At 41.2% G+C, this 21,001-nt stretch overlaps 2 protein-coding genes across 5 annotated transcripts in view; one reads left to right on the top strand and one right to left on the bottom strand.

The window, feature by feature from the left end:
* celsr2 (cadherin, EGF LAG seven-pass G-type receptor 2) overlaps positions 1 to 2,994 on the top strand; it is a 58,372-nt gene extending 55,378 nt beyond the window's left edge. Inside the window, exon 34 of one of the 4 annotated variants that reach the window (XM_046383711.1) lies at positions 1,521 to 2,994. In XM_046383711.1, coding sequence (XP_046239667.1) covers positions 1,521 to 1,545 — 25 coding nt within the window. In that variant the 3' untranslated portion in view covers positions 1,546 to 2,994. Of the gene's footprint in view, positions 1 to 51; positions 1,469 to 1,520 lie in introns of those variants that run through there. The other 3 variants (XM_046383712.1, XM_046383713.1, XM_046383710.1) reach the window with 3 other exon arrangements.
* Positions 2,995 to 4,086: 1,092 nt separating this feature from the next.
* On the bottom strand, positions 4,087 to 20,102 carry dstyk (dual serine/threonine and tyrosine protein kinase). The gene is made up of 14 exons (XM_046383718.1): positions 18,882 to 20,102; positions 16,997 to 17,406; positions 12,736 to 13,242; positions 12,365 to 12,560; positions 10,889 to 11,127; positions 9,922 to 10,005; positions 9,664 to 9,840; positions 7,244 to 7,373; positions 6,952 to 7,108; positions 6,354 to 6,486; positions 6,154 to 6,267; positions 5,647 to 5,761; positions 5,367 to 5,501; positions 4,087 to 4,701 (listed from the first exon to the last, which is right to left on the bottom strand). Exons 1-14 carry the CDS (start codon positions 19,078 to 19,080, stop codon positions 4,514 to 4,516), a joined length of 2,784 nt encoding a protein of 927 aa, XP_046239674.1. The 5' UTR covers positions 19,081 to 20,102; the 3' UTR covers positions 4,087 to 4,513.
* Positions 20,103 to 21,001: the final 899 nt, after the last annotated feature.

Genomic DNA, 21,001 nt, shown 5'->3' on the forward strand with positions numbered 1-21,001 from the left:
TGTCCAATCAGTGTGCTTCACTGAAGTCATTCGTTGTTTTGTCTGCGTCAGACTACGATTTGTGGCACGGTCCTCAGTGATCCTCATCGCTTGTGGTGTGTCTCATTTCCACCTGATTGTCTCAAACGTTAAACCAAATGAAGACAGCATCCGTCCTGCCATCAGCCACAGTGTGCAGGGACTCCCAACTGTGTTTATAAGCCCACGATTTAATTGATCCAAAAATGTAGCTATGAAGCTACATGAATGATTATTTCCAGAACAGACTGTGTAGGACTGGTTAAAGGAACAGTTCCCCATTTATATTCACTGCTCATGTAGCGCACGTTTCAGTTCTATAGCTGTCCTTCCTGTGCTTCACTGTAGTCTTGCAGGTCCTGCTTTTTATCAGTGTTTCAAAGCTGTGGCTTGTTTGATGCAAGTGTTCAGTGTCTAATGTTCAGAGTAAAATAAAGCAGCCAAAGCACCAACACAAGGCAGCATAGTATCACAGCACATACAGTATGTGTGCTTATTATATAAAAGCACTGAAGATTTAGTGCGTCCCTGAACAGAAATATATCAGCATGTATCCTGCGTACTGTTTGATGTTTTCAGATACTATGATACAATATAATATAACACGAGGTTTCAGGAATGTAAATATATTTTTAAAAAACCCAAAACATTCATATCATGGGACCAAACTTAAGAAAAAAATTTGATACAAATCAAGAATAATCTGATTAAAGAAGACGTTCAGAAGATTTCTGATATTTTTTTTGCCAACTTCTGATACTTGATGCATGAACACATTTCATTTAGTCACAAGAAAGTGTTCAGGCTCAGCACCCTTTCATTTAAACAGGTGGGTCCCAAGAGGGATTATGAGACAAAGCTTTTGCTTTGCCAAAGACAAAACTTATAAAACAAATAACTCCCTCAAGTATCTATCAGAGTTCAGTGTGATCATGAAGAACTGATTAGGCCTAAAAAACACTGGAACTGCACTGATGTGTTTGAAAAGCTGCAGATCTGCATGTCCAATACAAAGTGATGACTCGCTATGCAATTACAGCTCAGCTTCTGTATGCGCTCCTGCAGATGAGTTGAGTATATAGCAGAGATAGGAGACCATATACTTATGTGTCTCTATATGTCAAAGGCACTTTAATCTGCTCAATCTCTCAGTCTTCTGTACAGTAAAAATATAAATTGTAGTTTACTAATGAACCTTCTTTGCTCCTTCTCTCTCTCCAAAAATCATAGATTTTTATTCTTTAATTTTATTCCATGAAGCTCTGATCCTCATTCAAACAATCAGGATCACTGTCTTCAGATTGGTGCATCATTTTAGCATCCTTCACTGCTCACAACCGCTGTGTGTGTGTGTGTGTGTGAGTGTGTGTGGGTGTGTTTCATTGCCTCACGTGTTTATTTTTTTTTTCTTTTTGTGTTCTTTTCTTGTGTCGCACTGCATCCCTCCTCACCCGTCTTGTATCCAACCCTCCTCCTCCTCATGCGCCACCATGTTTTCCCAGCAGCCACTGCAACACCTCCATGTGACCTCGCTGATGGAGGGGTGTGTCTTTGCAGGTCATAGAGCCTCCTTCCTCAACACCGACTGCAAACAGGGAGCACCGGACTTCCCCTTAGAATACAAAAAGAAAGAAAAAGTGGAAAAAGAAGGAATTCCCCCTGGTCATCGCGATCCTCAGAAGAAGGGTGTGTGTGTGTGTGTGTGTGTGTGAGTTCATACATGTGTGCCAAACCTCAGGAGTCGCTGCACTGGCCCAGGCTCGCGCACACTGACAGAACGAGTCTCACCGTCCTCTTAAAGAAATCATTTGTTGTTTACATACTTGAAGCAATGCACTTTTTTTAATTTGCTGCCCAGCTGGTGGTCGATTCTTTTATTTTTTGTAGGTTTTTTTCTGTTCCAGGACATATATATTTTGTTTGGAAGACTTTGGAACAACAGAGAGGTCATGTTTTCTTTTTTTCGAGGGTCATTTAGTTGTAGACTTGCAAACATTCAGGGAAATTCATTTTTTCATGCATAAACTACTTTGTGATGACTTCCTGGTTTGCTTGCTTACGTTACTGTTGGAGCGGTTAGTTTGTGCCAGTCTGAGGGTCTGAGGAGTTCAGACTCATGTTCCCAACTTTCTTTACACCCCTGAAATGTCCAAGAGGCACAAATTGGTTGAGTGCAGGTCGTCCACGGGCCACTGAGGCTCTCTGTGGCTTTCTGAACTTTTAAAGCAAGGAAGAAAGAATGGCTGGACCTGCCTGTTAATGGATGATCCATATAAGCTATTTCTCATGAATGAAGGATGTCTCCAGAGGAAACAGCTGTTCACAGCTGCACAGACTCACGGCCTTCTGCACTGCTCAGCCTCCCAGGGGGGAAAACCTGCATGTGAAGACCTGAAAAGGACTCAGAAGGACTTTTGATACATCTTTTGTTGTTGCTATTTTTTGTAAATCACTGAGAGCACATTTTTTAAAGGACATTACGAGTTCTCTCATTTTTCATTGTGTTTTTGTTTTTGTTTTTTTCTGAGGCTTGAACACACTCATTCGACTTCAGTGACTAAACAGCTGTATTTTTTAGATTAGGTACAGGGCTTTTGTCATTTGTAAAATAATGAAATACACACAGAACTGTTCTGTAACACTGTTTGAGCTGTAATCCATTTTTACTGTACAAAGTGGCCTGTAAATGAATCAAGGAGATATCTTTAAATGTAAGAAAATATGTAAACTTCCCTGTTTTTAGGAATCACTCTTGATAATTGGGAGGAAATGTCTTTTATCTTAGTTATTCAGTCAAAGTGATGTGATATTTGTGGATGCCATTTTACCAACCGTATGAATTTAATGTATAAATTGTCATGCCATAAGAATCAACACTAGCAGGTCAATCATGTCAGCTCTGGTATCCCAACAGGGAACTGTCTGTTTTACTCTGCCGCTCCTGTTTTTACTGATTAAACTGTTTTCTACCATTTTCATCTTACCTCAAATTTTTATCGTGGCAATAACTTCACAGTTTAAAATGTTGTTATTTGCCTGTATGCTGTATTTTTGCATTATAGCTAATATCAAGGGTACATCCTTCTGCTGTTCAACTGGAGGTGCTACAGGAGCTATGAAAAGGACTTTATACAAGCTTTTACTATAGAGTCTCAGCCTCTTTATATCAACAAATGAATTTCACTTGAACCTGTTATTTCTGATAGTTAAAGCAGAGAGAGAGAGATGAGAAGGTTCACGTCACTCTCGAGTCTCATCTCATGGTAATGTTAGATATGAAGCTGTAGCTGGATAGCTTTGCATAAGGACAGGAAACAGTTAGGCTGGTGCTGTCCAAAGATAACAAAATTGTTCCTACCAGCACCTCTAATCAACACAGTTTGTTTGTTGAATCAGTGCAAAGCCTGGAGTATAAAACTGGAGCAGTCTCTTTCTGGAGTCTCATCTGATTTTGTGGCAACTGTCCAAATTGGTACTGGTAGGCTGATTTCGTTACAGAGCAAAGCTAGCTGGTGTTATGCTAAGTTAACAGACTGCTAGATGTAATTTAATATGTACGACTCAACATGAAGGTGTTTTCAGATTCAGAAACTCACTAGGTGGTGCCAACGCTGATCTTCTTTGTTCCTTTCTTGTCAGCTGACGAGCCAATCATTTATTCCTTCTGCCAAGCTGCTCCTGAAATGGAAACAAAATTTAGGATTTAAGTAAACATTGTTCTCACAAAGCGTTAGCAGAGTGTGTATGTGGGACAAAGTGTTGTCCAGCTTGATAAATAATTAATAAACCACTAAAAGTTTATTAATATTTAAGATTGTTTAATAAAATGGCCTATTAATGCAATAAAGCTCAGCAGTAAATTTTACAGTAGAAAAACTGCACTTACACTGTAGGAGAGGCTTCGAATTCTCCAGCTTTGCCATCACTCATGTCTGGATGCAGAGAAAGTGAACAGTGCATATTTCTCTAACAAACTTATCAACAAACTGATCGCTGTGATTAAGTGTTGCAAGGAGAACCCGACAACAAACAACATTAAAACAAACAGCTCGTGGCACAATCATGCTGTAACAGATCATTTTATTAAAAAAAAGATGTATTTGTATAGATGCAAACTTGCTCAGTTTAAATACAATCTAAAATTAATCTTTTATATATATTTTTTTTCATAATACTGGGAATGGACTACTTTTAAAACAATTTGCATCTAGTAACAATTCTATGACCAATTAGCAATTAGCACGGCAGCTACAGCCAAAGCATACTGCAGAGTTTGTATACAAATACACAAAGCACCAACAATAAAACACACATATTTGCAAACCTCTGGTCGGTATCAACTCCTCATAAATAATGTAAATCCAACAACTGTGAACAAGGAGGACAGCTTGAAGGTTATTCATTGGTCACCGGTTCTTCTCCGTTCTTCATAAATACAAAATACTTGACTGATCACAATCCTTATCACGCGTGCGTTAGTTTGTCTGGAGTGTTTTCAGTACGAGTCCTCGAGGCTGCTGCTTTTCCGTTCTAAGTCGCAGCCGCAGAGCCGGACCATGATGCTTTGCAGGCTGGGCTCCACAATACCGAGAAGCGGCCTCTGGGAAGGGTCACCGTTCCAGCAGGCCTCCATCAGCTGCCAGCACTCCTCATCGAAAATGGGCAACCGCTCGGGTCTGGCTCCTGGAGATCACACGGACATAAGTGAGACCCAAAACAAACAAGATAAACTGCAGGGTGTCCTCTGGTAGCGATCGGCACGGCTTCAGTGTTCTGAGGAAAGGTTGTTCCATTTGCATACATCAGCCTGATGGAGGCCGATTTGTGATTTTAACATGAATTCAAAAGCCGAGCTGCCAACAAATCCATGATCTGGCTATGTTCAGTCGAGGAAGTAACTTCTTGAAGCGGTGCATATGTATTGTATTTATGCATTTAATTTGGTAACCATGTCAATCATGTGCATGTTTGGCAATTTTCCTTGATCAATCTGAGTAAAAGCAGTTAAAATTGCGGTGTGTAGTGTTCCTCGACTTCGGCATTTCCTCATTAAAAAGTAAGTGACAAAGTGATCTTTGTGTTGTGCTCGACTAAGACAACATAATCAGTTATTTCCCTGTACATCTATGAATAAACACATGAGAAGTGTCACATGATTTGCCCGCGTAGGTACACATGACGCTGAATAAGTTACCTGTTTACTGTTATTGTGCTGTTTCTAAAAAGTCAGTGTGAACACAAACCAGAACTAAATGACTACAGAAATTACGTTGTTTTTTTTTCTTCTTCGTCTGTGCAAAACAAAACTGAAATGCAAGTGTGAAGGTGACCTGTTTGCTTTTGTTTACCTTTTTTAACATTATTCCAGAGTTGATCCTTACTGGAACATTTCTCAAAGGCTTCTGGGAGTTTCACTGAACCGGTGCACAGGTACCAGAAAAGGATCCCGAAGGCGTAGACGTCCACAGAGTTATCATACTTTCCTGTCAGCAGAAGAGTCACAGTGGAGAGGAATGAAATTTGTATGAGTCTCTTTCATTCATTGTTGATGACTGATGAAAATGACAGGGAACCGCCACACTGCTAGCTGCCTGTTCACTTTACAGAGTTTCAACCAGCTAATCGTACCTGTAAACAGCTCTGGAGCCATATGGATGGGGGTTCCAACGATGCTGCCAGACATCATGGCCTCTGGTTTACAGAAGCCCAGGTCGGTGATCTTTGCACGATTTTGTTTGTCCAACTGAAAATGAAATAAAGAAAGTGGAGCTTTGCTTGTTCGGTCGTGTAGCGATTTTTAAACAGAAAAATGTTACAAGGACTTAAATGTGGTCTAACTTTAAACATGAACAGGCAAAGAAAAAGTTCAGGTTTGCATGATACTGAACCGCCTTTGAGCTGTAACATCTTCTGTTACTGGTTTTCAGATTACTAAATAACTTTGCAGCCGTTGTGGAAACATCAGTATCACCTCAGTTATTCCTCAGAGGTTTTTCATAACAGAAAAAGCAGAGGTGAACAAATGTCCAAGTGTGCAAAGAACCCTGAAACTAGCTCACCTAAACAGAAGGTAGTTCATGTAATTCTTCCTGTAACCTCTGAAGGTTGCTGAGCTATTAGTTGATCAGAACTTACGAGAACGTTCTTCAGCTTTATGTCTCTGTGCAAGAGGCCCTGACTGTGCAGGAAGCGGATCCCCTCCACCACATCCAGAGCGATCTGAAGTCTCTCCCTCAGCGACAAACCAGCCTGGAGAGAGAGGAAAAGAGTGTGATATGGAAGACTGTATTGCTTTACCTGGAAAACAACAGCAAATCTCTGTCTGTGCAAGTCACCTTCAAGCCCGTGTAGAGGTCTCTGTGCAGCCGCTCCATGATGAGCAGCACGGCGATGCTCGAGCCGCCTCCGTAGGTGTGATCGATCACAGAGCCGTGCAGGTCGACAAGCCGTTCGTGCTTGGGCAAAGTCCTGAAGCAACACACGCGTAAACATTTCAGTCATGTTGTCAGAAAATAATGACTTTTTGTTCTCATGAATGACAGTATATTAATGTAAGTCTGCCCGTGTTCAGCAGCCTCAGTGCATGTTTAAAGTCCTGCATTCCTCAGGGTTATAGCAGTGCAGAGCAGACGAGCATTAAAGCATTAAAGGAGACACTGACATGTTCACCATGTCAACACAGAACAGCCTCAGGGCTTCAACAGTCAAAACTATTTCTGATCTACTGGGTGGAGGTTTAGTTTTATAACAAGGCAGCTGTCATGTGCACTGAAAAGAGTTTTGATCTTGATATATCTGCTTCCACAAATGGCCAAACAATGTGAATTTTCCCATGCACACCTCTTATGTGTCAGTAATATGCACCGCCAATCAAAACAACAGTTGGGCTTTGTACCTGCAGCAGTTTGGTGTGTGTGTGTGTGTGCGTGTCACCTTGTGTAGTGAAACTCCAGAGCCAAGTCGTTCCAGTGTTTATCATCAGGTGGTACCACAGACTTTAAAGCACACGGGTACCGTCCTCCCCAGGTGTCACACAGGTACACAACTCCATACTGGCCCCGACCCAACTCTCGCCCGAGCTTCGGCTTGCCTGTCAGAAAAACAGTGCAGTCACTTTTTAACAGAGTTTTTTCAGAATTTAAAGAAGTACATTTTGCAGCAGCATGTGAGTTTCACTTGTGTGATTTGTGTGTGTGAACAATAAGATGATTTGGTGGTGACTCACCATGCAGCAGCACATCCCGGAGGGAGCGGCTCTCCAGAGACAGGCGGGCCAGTCGAGGGGCGTGGTCCTTCCTCACTCGCAGCCACAGGTCCTCAGTGCGCTCCAGTCGCCCCGTGTGCCCTTCCTCGAGCTGCGAATGCCAACACATGACATGACGTCCCATGGTTGGCATTACGAGCAGCTGCTTAATGAGTGCTTTCATTTATCAACATTTCTTATTTGTTCTTCTCTAAAAAAAGGCTGAGATTTAATTTCTGGATGAGCCCCATCTTGGTGGTCCATCCCGTTACATCTAATCTTGTCGATTTTCTTACGCTACATATTTAGGACATCAGCAGCTGCTATCACCATGAAACCTGTCATGTGAGCACAGGCCAGCTGCCTTGACCTCTGTGGTGATGTCATCAGGCTAATGCCAACACAGTTAATTCTTGATGTATTTCATTTTTTGTCGTTGTTAATCTTGGTAATTTTATTACTATTTATTTTAATTATTTGTGTGCTTGGCTATTTATTTTGGGATACTAAGTTTGTCCACATTTCTAACATGAGCTAACTTTGCATAATACAACCATCAGAGCAACTGTTGAAATTTTACATTTTTCAAACTACCTGACCTTCCATTTTGCTCTTATTCTGTCCATTATAAACTGAACTGCCAAAAGTCCACTCTCACATTTGCAAGTTGTGTTTTTTTTTTCAGTTATACAATGTCCAAAACAAGTGTCTGAATTTGATGCTGTGTGGCAGACAGCATACAGCAAAAACTAAGCCATACGGCAGCTTGCATGCAGCAAGTTGTGGCAGGACTCAAAGCAAAACCTCTTATGTACAGCAACAGACTGAGCCGAAGGAAAAAGAAGTCAAAACAGGACCTAAACATCTGAGCCAGGCTGGTCTTTAACAACTCATTATTAGGTCATTAACGTCACATTGTTCCAACTTTGGGAATCTCACAAAGTCCCGAGTGTCTTTTTCATGTATTCTCTTTGGTGCAGAACAAAAAAATGACCAAGCTTTTAAATTCCTGTGTGACAAAGAAAGCTTTCCTCTGATAATCCTCCCTACGCTGCCGTCACAGCACACTTTGCATTCACGTTCACAATACCTCCTCCATATCAAACTGCATACCAATATACTGCAGGCCAGAGTTCCTACATCTGTTAGTCACGAACAGGAATGTGACAGAAGTACAATTTTCTTTTACGAGGTTAACTTGTTTGTACTGCGCTCGATTACTCAGTCAGTCTGGTAAATAACTAAAATGAAATTAGGACATTTCTAACCATCAAAAAGCATCACCCAATCACCTCCTCTGGAATACTGCACAATTAATTAGTGCATTTGTGTAACTGCATCAGGAGTGAAGAATTTCCATGCAGTGAGTGATGTGACCCACACTGTCTGTCATGTGATGATCATCATCAGAGCAATTTGACTGAAACTGGTTTGTCTTCATGGAGGGAATCACTTTGCAGGACTAACAAAGCCTGTCTATAAAGATGCAGTTGAATGTGTTTTGGCGCGGCCATTTAGTTTATCAATCATGGTCATTCAAGTGCATTTGGAGAGACAAGACAAAAAACAGGGCAGCCACAGATGCGGGAGGAGAAAAGGCTTTCAAACCATTCAAGGTGGATCAGCAGGGAATCCACACAGACCTTTTTATTCCGGTAAAATGATTAATGCCACATTCAGTCACAAAGCAGTGAAGGATATCCCGCCATTCTTTACAGCTCTTACACTCTTTGGTCAAGCATTATGTATGAGAAAAGCGCTGAGTCAAAAACAACTAATGCTAATCAGCCAATGCTCGTAATGTAAACTGTCCATCTCAGGCTCCGTGACCTGGAGTGAATTCTCTCCTTCTTTATTGATTACGGTGCATTAGAGACCATGTTATATCAGGTATACAGTAGCTTCTGCCCTCCATCTCAGCTTCCCAGTGAACACATATACACTACTTTGTTGTCACCAGAAGATCTGGTTTGTCTTCTACCTTTCAGACTACTGCAATTCCACTCAAAAGTAGTGGTAACATAGCCAGCAAGATTTTACCTGTGAAAGTGAAAAATTCTCAGCATGATCAGATGTGTCAGCAGCTCGGGAGGAGAAAACTTCCGTCTTTTACTTTATTACAAACTCTGTGCTGAACCAGACTTTCCTGATTGTTGAACGGGCCACACTGGGGTAATCCCCACCAAACTGTTCTTACTATTATGTGAGGTTGAGCTTACAACCATTAATGGTTTGATGACAGTAAAATCTTTTGGATGAAACCATCAGACTTTGAGAGATTTTAGCCTTAAAGCATATGGTCAGTGAGAGTGTTTTTAGTTGTATGTTCAAGATGCAGGTAGGACTGCAACAGGGCGCAGTGCCACAAGAGAAAAAGTCACCAAAGAAGAGGAGAACGTCACCTGTCGCAGGGATGCTGCAAAGGCCTCATGGGAGCTGTTGAGGCGGGTTCTGAACTGAGAGCAGATGCTTCTGGCCAGTTTGGCAGCACTGAGACTTTCAATGGCATCCTGGGCCACTTTCCGCTTCCACTCTGGTGTGATGGCAGGGGGGTTCACAAACGTTATCCTGTGGATTATCTGCAAGCAAGACATAAAGTAAGAACAATGCTCCAGAAGTGTAGATTTTAACTCCTGTGGCTGAATTTATTGGTCACCGACCTGTTTGATTTGCTCCCAGAAGAGTCTTGTGACAGAGGAACCTGATTGAAAGGTGACCTCCACATGATAGGCAGCATTTAATAACTGTGATAGATGAGAAAAGGGAGTAAATATGCAGGAAAACAAACACTTAACGCACCAGTAAATGGCTATGAAGCCCAGAGGAATTTGAGGGGTTAATGAGGCATGCAAATGTGTTCCAAATGTCACAAATGTCACATTATTTGTTCTGCTAATAAGTGGACAGGGATGGTGAGTCATCTGACAATAGCTTTATATTGCATATACTTAATATCGACTTTTTTTCTTTAATGTCAGGCCTCTAACACTAATCAGTAAATACAATCGTTCTCCTAATATTGGAGCACCTCCTCACAGCCAAGTTCCTTGGGTTTGCTAGCCTCAATGACAGGCATAGATGACAACAGAGGGCGCCGGACGACCCCGCTTGTTTTCTTTCTTTATTTGATCAGGTTGATAACCACATTTAACACTAAATAAAGTATAAAGCGAATCACGCACAACCCGAAAAAAGCTGTCAAGATGAGAACGAACGAATGAATAAATAACGCACGCTAACTGCAGACCAACACAGGCAGCAAGCACAGAAAACACAATCAAATGAACAAATGCACATCAGCACAGCCACAGCGTCTCTGTGGTCGTCTAAGCATTGATGCTGACCCTCAGCTCTGCATGTGGTAGTACGCCACACTGAAGAGAACAAAAGATGTGCATCTGCCCGCTGAACCTCCCAATCACCTGACACCCCCACCCCCTCCACTGCTGTCCTCTTGTGTGCGGCTGACATTATTTATAGCTGTGATTATTTACATAACTGTAAACTAAAGAAAGTAGAACTAAACACAGACCGTTGATGACTGAACACATTTTGGACAAGCAAACAAACTAACCATTACTAACACAGGAAATAACGCTCTTGTTTTGTTCACAAACTGCTGCCCACCTGTTTTAGGTGATTGGAAGTGATATTGTGGACAGAATAATCAATGTAAGACTTCTCCAGACTGTTGAGACATCGCTCCAGGGTTCCTACGAAGCTCTCCCTCAGATAGTTCACAGAGCTGATGAGCTTATTCGCCACGGCCTGATTCAAACGGAGCACTATCAGCTCCTGGATCTGGTGGATGCAAGATTTAATCTCCTTTGATGTAACAGGCTCTCCATTAGTCGTTACGATGACATCTGCAGTTGAGAGAAAACAGCTTGTTAAGTAAACCAATGGCATCCTGGGTGAAACCAATCTGAATGGAGATACCCTCATTATTATCTCTGTATGACAAAATCTAACTCAACATAACCACAAACTGCAGCATCCACAACATCTCTCGAAAACATTTTCAACAAAAGCTGAGCATTAACACACTGTCATGTAGGGAGTGTTTCTTGATGCATGTTTGTGTTACACTGCAGTAGTTTTACTTAGGTTTAACTAATGAGGTGGCAGTTGAGTTTCTGACCACTAGCTACTGAGCTACATCCCTGTTTTGTTTGTTCTGTTTAAACCCTGTTTGCACACAGCTAATCTCCTGAAAACTGGATGACAAACCTAATTTTGGAGGATGTTGAGTTTTACTCAGAAAAGCAGGTAAACCAGAATACCTGCTTCTTGGAAAAGGCAGGTGGAGGGAGAAAGTAACAGAAACAAAGCACAGTAACCAGTGGTGGACCTTCCTCAAGTGCTGGAAAGCACTGAGACAAAGACTGTGGAAGTTTGTGGGTAGATTGTGAAATTCAGTCAGGCATGTATATGCAGGCCTGAATAGAGACTAAAGACAGTAAAGAAACTCAGTAATTCAGGCTAAATAAAACAGTTGTACATTTTGTCTCCTCCAGAGATACATTGTTAATATTATTATAATATTAATAAATCTAAGAGACAAACAGATAAAATGATCACATAAATGATTCATTCCTAATAATGAACACCTCAGAAGTGGTTCCACTTAAACTTTGCTTACTGTTCAAAATTCATATGTTGTCCGCAGACACCTCAACGTTAGAAATGAATTAAATGAAGAAAAATATCTGAATATTAATACTGAATGTCACCTCCATCATGTGTGTGGACTCCATAATCATGCATAATTTGTGATAACAGACACTATTGTGTATATTATTTCATATGTATATACACTGCATCATATCAAATAAAGGAAGCGTGAACTGGAAGGACAAAGATATACACCAGGGCCCAAGTATAATAATAATCTTATGCTTTAGTGATCTCTACAGTTACATTCTCTTTTTGTTGGCACACTATAAACATTTATTTTATTTCCCTACATTTTTGTAGTTTTCAGTTGATATCTACCCAAACTTGAATTACTAACATCAGAACCACCATTTTGATATGAACACCCTTGATCAAACTTGTTCTGACGTGTAATGTCAGTGCGTTCATCCAAGCTCACTCACTAACCTGCAAACTCCAAGTTGGCAGCATCCTCCAGTAGCTGCTCCTTCATGCTGCTGAGGGTCTCCACAATCATCTCCTTCATTTCTTCCTGTTTGCGGTTAGCAATGGCCATGAGGGAGATGAAGAGTTCACCCTCTTTCTCACGAGTGTACTCCAGCCTGCGAGGCGTTATCTGTAGGTCCCTCTGCATGTCAAAGGCCTACAGGGAGGTGAAGCAGAAAGGGCAAAGGTCTGTTGGTGATTTTTCATGGGTTTGCTGGGTCAAAGCAAACTGAGACTAAGCGGTTTGTGCAGTGGTAAGAGCAACTGCCCCATGAGTATGAAGCAGAAGAATAACAGACACACAGACGAACTAGGAGGCATCATCCTCTCACCTGGTTGATGAACAGATCTAGACAGCGACAATGAAGCCCGTTAAGCAGGTTGGCAGCCTCCACCTGCTGGTTTTGAAGTACTTGGCGAGTGAAAGGCACCAGCAATCGATGCAGTCTTTCAAAATTCTCACCCAGCACACTCTGGGGCTTGGCGCCCGGGGTGGGACTCTGTGCAGGGGCGCCGCACGGGCAGTTTCCTGTCGGGCCACTGAGCAAGTCAAGAGAGAGGAGCTGCTTGTGGAGGGTGCTCTTTTCCCTGTCCTTTTCCTTCTCCGCACGGCGGCTGGATTCTGGGGAGGCTGCTGACATGCTGTCAGGGATACGAACAAAACAGATGGGGAAGGAGAGCATCTCTTTGACCTTCCTGAGCTCAGTCACCTGCTCTGTGCTTAAGGAATCCTGGTTAATGGCGTAGAGTATAACGGGGATCACACTGTGAGTGCAGTCTTCCAGGGCCTCTTCTATGGGCTGCACACTTGAACATGGTACCACCATGATCTTTGCTTCCTGGTGAAAAACCACAACGAAACAAAGCAATCTGGTTTATATACAAGAAATGACTGGGAAATATACCTCTGTAGAAAAAAAACAAAAAAAAGTCACAAAATAAGATGTCACATTTTTGCTGCGATATCTGCCAAAAATGAAGGTATGTTGAATCTGAAATTTCACTGTTTTGGGTTCACTCTCGTTAATCTCACTTTTGGCTTCTACAAGCAGCTGCGACTAGCTAGCTCAGTTTATTTAGCATGTTTAGTCTATTTTTTTCACTAACAGTTAGGCCTTGGCTGTTTGTTTTCTTACTTTTGACTAACCTACTCTGCTGTAATGCGCAGTGTCTATCTATCTATCTAAAACAGAGCTAAAAGGTGAGTTACTATCACACTTGTATTCACCAGAAGGCCAGAAACAAGACTCTGTTATTAATGTTGCTTCGCATTGCATTATATGTTTAAAGTTTTCACAGCGTGTTTCCACTGTCCTAACAAACAGTAGTAGCAGGTTTAAAAAAAAAAACACAAGAGCAACATGTCTTATCAGAAAAATGTCCTAGTTAGCTCACTGTGGACGGTTTAATATTTTGTACCAACATGACAATTTATTATCAGATCTACCTTTCTATATGTCTTAAGTAATTTAGTTTTCACAGTATAACTATGACCCTGTTACATTAAGTGTTCAAGGTAGCTGAAATCTCAAGCCAACTTATGTGAGAAGATGTTCACAAGGATTCCACCGCAAAAGGAAGAAAAAACACTTCCACACACATCACATGCTCTTTCTATTCCTGAACACATAATGCCAAATAAATATTTGTGCTGGTCTTGGGAATGTCTGTGACAGGGCAGAGAAATGACACAAATAAAAAGGTTTTCTTAACCCTTGATAAATAACAACAAAAATAGTCTCAGAGACAGCTTGAGAGGGAGACCATGACGAGGGAAAGACAGCAAGAGAAAAGAGGCAAAAACCAACCAACTGCTACACAAAGGAGACAGTCAGTCCTGTCTCCAAGAAACAAGAGTGGAGCCCATCTGAGCAGTCTCTTTGGAACAAAGATAGCCTGCAAACATTTGTTCACAACCAATCAAAATCTATACAATGTTTGAATTGCCTCAATGCATTTCATTTTCAACAACAACCCTTCACGAAAATGTCTGTGGCCCATTTTGGAGCTGCAGCTTTGTTTTTCAGTGTCAGTATGAGTGAGCATGAATGCTACTGTCTGACCCAGTTCAACTAATAACACAGTTGGGACAAATGATCATGTAAAAGATTAGACATTTTAGCATTAGCATATTTTAAGTGTGACTGCTAATATCACAGGCCTTTGCTAACTAGCAAACTTTCTCATTCATGGAGCACTGGCAAAGAACATAACAGAATATGTACCTCAAAAGAATTTTAGAAATGTGGTGATAACATTGCACCCTTCATGTGCTCTGAGTACTGAGGCTGAGATGAAGAAAAGGCCAATTAGCAAGTTGGTTCTCATCTAGTGGCCTCTAAAACATGCTGCTGTGATTATTACAGGAGTGTGTGAATACCACAGTGACCAGAGAGATTCTGTGCCATCGTTTACTTAAACCTAAACATGCTCATCTCTTATTCATTCAGCAAGAACCTAAAGACGAGAGGCACACTGCTGACAAACTTTTGACCCAAATAAGGGACTGCAGATCCCACGTCTTTCAGTCACTCATGAAAATGAACAGGGGTGTGAAATGACTGGATTTACTTCCAGTCATTTTCCTTCCAGGCATCTTTAAATTGTGCTTTTTGGCTTTTGAGTTCAGACTCTGACAGCCTTTGAAAGAGCAATAAAAACATTAACATTATTAATAACTAACAACAAACACACTCCTCGTCTATAAAATGACAACAAACAATAAAAAAAACAATCATCCAATCCCATCCAAGGTTTCTGAAAATTCATTGTTTCATTTGTCATTGTTTATGTGTATAATGTGTGTCAACATAAGCAAAAATTGTTTTGTTTTTTTTTCTTTGCAAAATTTTTTTTTTTTTTAAAAATCAAGCTGTGAATTGGTCTTTTCTATGAAACTCACACGAAATCCTTAGGCTATTAAAAAACTGAAGAAAAAAACAAAAACAGTTTTTTGTAATGACATGAAAAACCAGTGCCCCAGACTTCATTTGTAACCATGGCAACTTCATCACAGCAAAGCGTTTGGGATTTTTTAACATGACCCAGTCATGTGAATCGCACCAGACCAGCAGCATTACGTAAAGGGGGTTGGGCGGGTGGGCTGCTCTGTGGCAATGCTAGGCCCAGTTTCTGGGGCTGTGTGATGCTCACTACAGGGCCTTAGTCTAAAGGATTAGAGACTAACTTCCTCGTGTCACACATGATATGGAATGACTACAATCCTTACAACATACTAAATCAATTTACTCCCTCAAGATGGTGTGATTTTCAGGTCACACTGGCCAGCATGACCGTACCACAGTGTCCCATCAATTCTTCCCTTTTCCACATAACTTCAACAGCAACCTGTGAATTTGTATTTAAAGAGTACCGTACTCAAAACCAGAACAGAGAAAGGTGACTGAAGAAATACGTATTTTTGAACTGTGAAACACAGAACAACACAGGAACTAATCAGCTCTGCTTGGTAATCTGTTTGTGAGCTAAGCTGTGTCTTAACACAAAGGCTCCACGAAGAAATACCAGCACACAAAAATTAAACACACAGTTACTGATGGGTCTTATGTTTGAAATCAATTACATGATTAAAACACACAAAAAACAACATGACTTAAATATGCAAAAAAAAAATCACGTGGGGTTTTTCACATAAAACAAACAAAAAAAAGTGTTCAATGAACTATCCCAATTGTCATTTTAAAAAAAGCTATTGTAAGACAGAAAATACCAGATTAAAAGTTTCCATTATTATATCATCAACTGTTGCACATAAGGGATATTCACACCTGATCAAAGAAAACAGAGGATCATGCAAACACTACACCTGAAGTTCTCTCTTCAACAAACGTGCTAAGATTCTCCAGACTGTGGCTGAAATAACTGAATTGAAACTGAAATGCTGCACATCAGTTATCACACATACCGCCCTCCTAATACAGGGACATGTGCACATGTAAACACATTTTACAATGCTGATTCATTCATTCAAGTCCAGTTGTGTTTTTTTTTTTAAATATAAAAAACAAATCTACTTATGTTATACCGTGGGATCCACATACCACATATTAGAGCTGTAAAACAAATAGTAATGCCAGATTTTGGTATCATCAGTGTAATTTGTTCATTTTGCCATCTTTTCCATGGTGCTTTAGAGACCACCATTTTTTTATTTTTTAAGTATATACTTCTGCCGCAGATCAGCTTCATTCCACATTCATTGATCAACATGGTCTCAAAATATCTGTGGAGATTCTCAGTCATCCACGTCATATTCACTCAAAGAGTTAAAGCAAGGCATCTGGACTAGTGAAGATTAGGCTTGAAGGCGTTTCGCTGCTAATCCAAGCAGCTTCTTCAGTTCTGAAGAAACTGTTAGGTGGGGAACAGGTATATATACCTCAAGAGGTATATATACTGAGTGAACATGGTCTCAACAGCAATAATGTATGCATCTGGAAACTCTGAGTGAAAGTTTCAGAGTTCATAAGGAGCAAACAAAGTAATGCCAGTGAGGACCGAGGGGACCAAAAACTGAGAAAGCAGACCAAGTAGGTTTTACATTGTATGTACAGCCTGTGCCTTAAAGCCTACCTGTAGCAGTGGGTGATGCAGGGTGATCTCCAGTTCGGCTAGCCTGTGGGCAGGGTCCTCGCATTCATCATGGATCTCCAGATCTTCCCGGGGCACCGTGTCCCATCGACCACAGTTAGCTGCCAGCTGGTGCACCAACTCATATTGGCCTGGCAGCGCTAAACTGAGCCGTGTCTGTCTCCCATGGGTGAAGCACAGCTTTCGCCTCTTACAGGCAGTACCCTGGACACCTTCACAAGCCTCTCCGGCCTCAGGTCCCAGTGGCAGCAGCCTCTCTCCCAGCAGGCAGTTGAGCAGCTGGTAGCGGGCAGCACAGTCCTGGCCTAGTATCAGGATGTACGGGGCCGCACCCACAGTGTTGTGTAAGAACTCTTCTTCATGTTTGGGGAAAGAGATGCAGCTAAACTGGCCTGGGAAAACAGAAGGGGGTACATGATGCTGAGAAGAGGACTGTGAATACAGTTTGGTTATCTAAAGCCTTACTAGTAACTCTAAACAACCCCATTCACTCAGGCACTCAATGACACATTATAATTAATATCTCACTGCAATTTCCAGAATACCCAATAAATCACTGTTTTTGCCAAAAGTACTACAGCATTTTAAATATGATATCAATCCTTAGGCTATTATTTCCCGATCTGGCCAAAAAATGTAGGGCACACACAGAGGAACCTATTCAAGCTCATACTGGAGGGCATCAGACATAATCCTCAGTGATGCTGAGTCACAGTGTAAAACAGTTATATAACGAAAGAGAGGAGTGTGCGGCAATGGCCGATTTATGTGAACATCCCTCTGCATTTCTTTCTAACATAAATGTGGTTTTATTGTAACTGCTCTTCTCATGTAACATTCCACTATTAGTTCCACTATTGACCCAACACAATGCAATAAAGCCTATTGCTTCAGACAGGCCTGTGCTGAGCATTTGACTGCATGGTCTGTGCACATTGGACAGACTATGCTATATGGGCAGTCAGTGCATATCTATGCATAATATACCAAAACAACTGATCAAGGACTATTGTATGATCCTTATGCATCATGTGGTGCACATTTTTATTCAGATAAGTAAGTGTAACCGATACATTTGCAAGATGAAACTAGTTGGGAGGTGAAGACATGGGTTTATCTTTGCCTATGAAAGGCAACATTATGGTCTCATTTTTCTGATAATGGCAAATTTTGAGATTAACATTGTTCATTCAATATTAGGGAAAATGTTTTAACCCTCTCAGTGTACATCGGTGGATGTGACATTTTAGCAGATTACCGTAACTGCTGTGTGTTTAATCAATGTTTTATGGAAATAAAAGTCTGAATCATATGATTAGAAAAGAATTACAATAGTTTTGTTTTTTTCATATGTTAACCACAGCATGATACAACGAGCAGTGAAACACAATCGTAATTTGGGGTTGCTGGAATGGAGAAAATTGACATAACAAAATCTCACAATGGATTATGATATTATTTGTAGAGTTGGACTCAAAATATGCCCACAGTAAGCCTAGTTACTGACACATACAGGACTATTAATGTAAAACAGAAGAATAAGTGTCTGATATACCCAGCCCTCGGCTAGTCAGTGCAGAAATCTCAGCATATTTGGTGCACTTAGTCTGCTCGTGCTTTTGAGAGGGACCTTAATCTCTTTAGTTTTCCCTAACCCTAATTAATGCATTTTTTTTAAGTCTATGAACCGGTTGAGAAATCACCTCTGAGTGGCCACTTGTTCTTTTTGTTTTACTACAAAATACAACAGTATAACATAGCAATGTATGTTTCTGTCAACCATTTAGGATGCTTTAAACAAAGTTAAGCATTTTTTGGTGCGTTACAGGGATGTTCAAGTGTTGCAGGTGCATGTTCCCAAACATACCTGCCTCCAGAGAAGCTGAATCCGAGCTCATGGTTGATGCACAAGCATTGCTATAATTTTGCCTTATTTCCCGGAAGAATATATTAGTCTCCTTAAGGTTCTTCTTCAGCTGAATTGTGTGCTTGTTGTAGCTGTTAAATATCCTCGTCAGCTCCCGAGCTAAAGGTGTCGTTTTCTGTTGTTGTACATTTCCCTCCATGGTCAACCCCTTTGTCTTCTTGTTGTGATTTAGCAAGTTAAGCAGATGCCAAACACCTCAAGCTGAGCTGCCGTAGCTGAGAGTCACCAACTCCTGTTAACGCACCTTTTTTCGTTATGTTCTAGTAATTAGTTAGGAGTCATGTTTGTCCACCGGCCTGCTAGGTTAAATCATTCAGTGAAAACTTCAGTCAACTTGTAGTTCATTAACATTAGTATATAAACGCTGGACATACAACAGTCCCCAGTGTTTTGTCTTAGTGAATCGGGGCCAGGCATCTGGCCTTTGTTATTGTGGTATTTTAGCTGACCAGCACAGCTAGCTAGCTTAATGTCGTGCTTGGAGAGTTAGAAAACAAAACTATTATTGACTCGAGTCGTGATTTTAACAATTAATGCAGCTAACAAATCAACAACTATTTCGGCATCTCGTCGTAGCTATCCTTTCTAGTGCACGCCGACTGTCTGCAAACTGCGGAGTGTCTTAACAAAGCAAAGCAAGACCACAACAATGTGCTGGCGACTAATGTGCTAAGTAGACCGTCTCATGCGACCTAGCTGTGGTCCAGATAACGTTAGCGCCGCTAGCCAGAAGGCATCTCCTGCCCGCCCTCGCATTAGCCTGGCGTAACAGACATAGCCTTTAACTTCACGTAAATACTCCGGGACACCGTTTCACAGCCATGCAGCTCCGAGAGGGTGGCCAACTTTGACAGCTGCCTTTAAATGACAACGGGCACAGCTAGATAAAACGTTGGCGTTTTCCCGACGAGACTCCGTGGGAATAAGATCTTCCTAAAGTGGCTCCGTCCCGGAGAAGCCAGCGGACGTCTTCCACCATGCAAAGCGACGACAACACAACTAAATGAAGTTTACTATTTTCTCTTTCGGTGATGAAGACAGGAGTCGGGGGTGGTGCAGCGGCCGAGGTGTCTCCGAACCAAATCACATACCAGGGACCAAGCAATCAAATCACTTCAAAACACAGTTTACGCTGCCAAAGTTGGGGAGAGGAAAGGGCGGGGTTCGGGTCGCCGCACTGCAGTCTGGGAAATGTAGGGAATGTTTGATTGGCCACATCAACAGCCACTGTGGGCTGCATTGTGTAGATTATTGACATAGACGGTGTTAAGTGTAGTTGGATCACCTCGTAGTGTTTCAATAAGTGTTCAGTAACTGTTTCCAGTGGCAAGAAACGAAATATTTTCTAAACGCCAAGATCATACAAGGTGCCAGTGCTGATGCTCATTTACACAAGGACAAGAAAAACAGATGGATGTGACGTTAGGTTGACAAAAATAGAAATAATCGTGGCGGAGGTAAAACTGTGGCATCTAGAATATTTACGAGGCAGTACTTTCAAAGTTTAAAAAAAGGCACTATTAGTTTAGATTAGCTTCAACTTCATTTTCATTGTACAGAGTAAGTTCCAGCACATCAAAACGTAGCCTAGAGCAAAAGGCTGCAAAAGTGCAAATACAGATACATAACAATGAACATTTGTGCAGAATGAATAAAAGACCAAAGGTGTAGTGATAGAAAGAAAGGTTGTACCAGTGGCATATGCAAAAACAACATACAAGCTGTAAGTGAGCAATGATGTATAGAGTATGAATTTAATCTAATAAATACTATGCACAGAAAAATGTTCTGATATATACAGCATAGATAATAAGCAGTTATGTAATATGTGCACAGTCAGAGAGACGCTACACAGACCTGAATAAAGTCACAGTTAAATTCAATCAGTTAAATACAGACAACAGGGATAATGAATGAGCTGGGAGCCTTGATGTCCTGTTTTACTTAGTGCGTCATAAGTTCGACTTCAGTTAAAGTGTCATCCTATGAATTTTAGGCATGAAGATTCAGTCATGGGGAAAGTACAAATAAGCCTGTGAAAAAGCAGTATAATGTCTTCA

Source organism: Scatophagus argus, chromosome 3, assembly GCF_020382885.2.
Source record: "Scatophagus argus isolate fScaArg1 chromosome 3, fScaArg1.pri, whole genome shotgun sequence".
In the NCBI taxonomy this organism is placed as follows: Eukaryota; Metazoa; Chordata; class Actinopteri; family Scatophagidae; genus Scatophagus; species Scatophagus argus.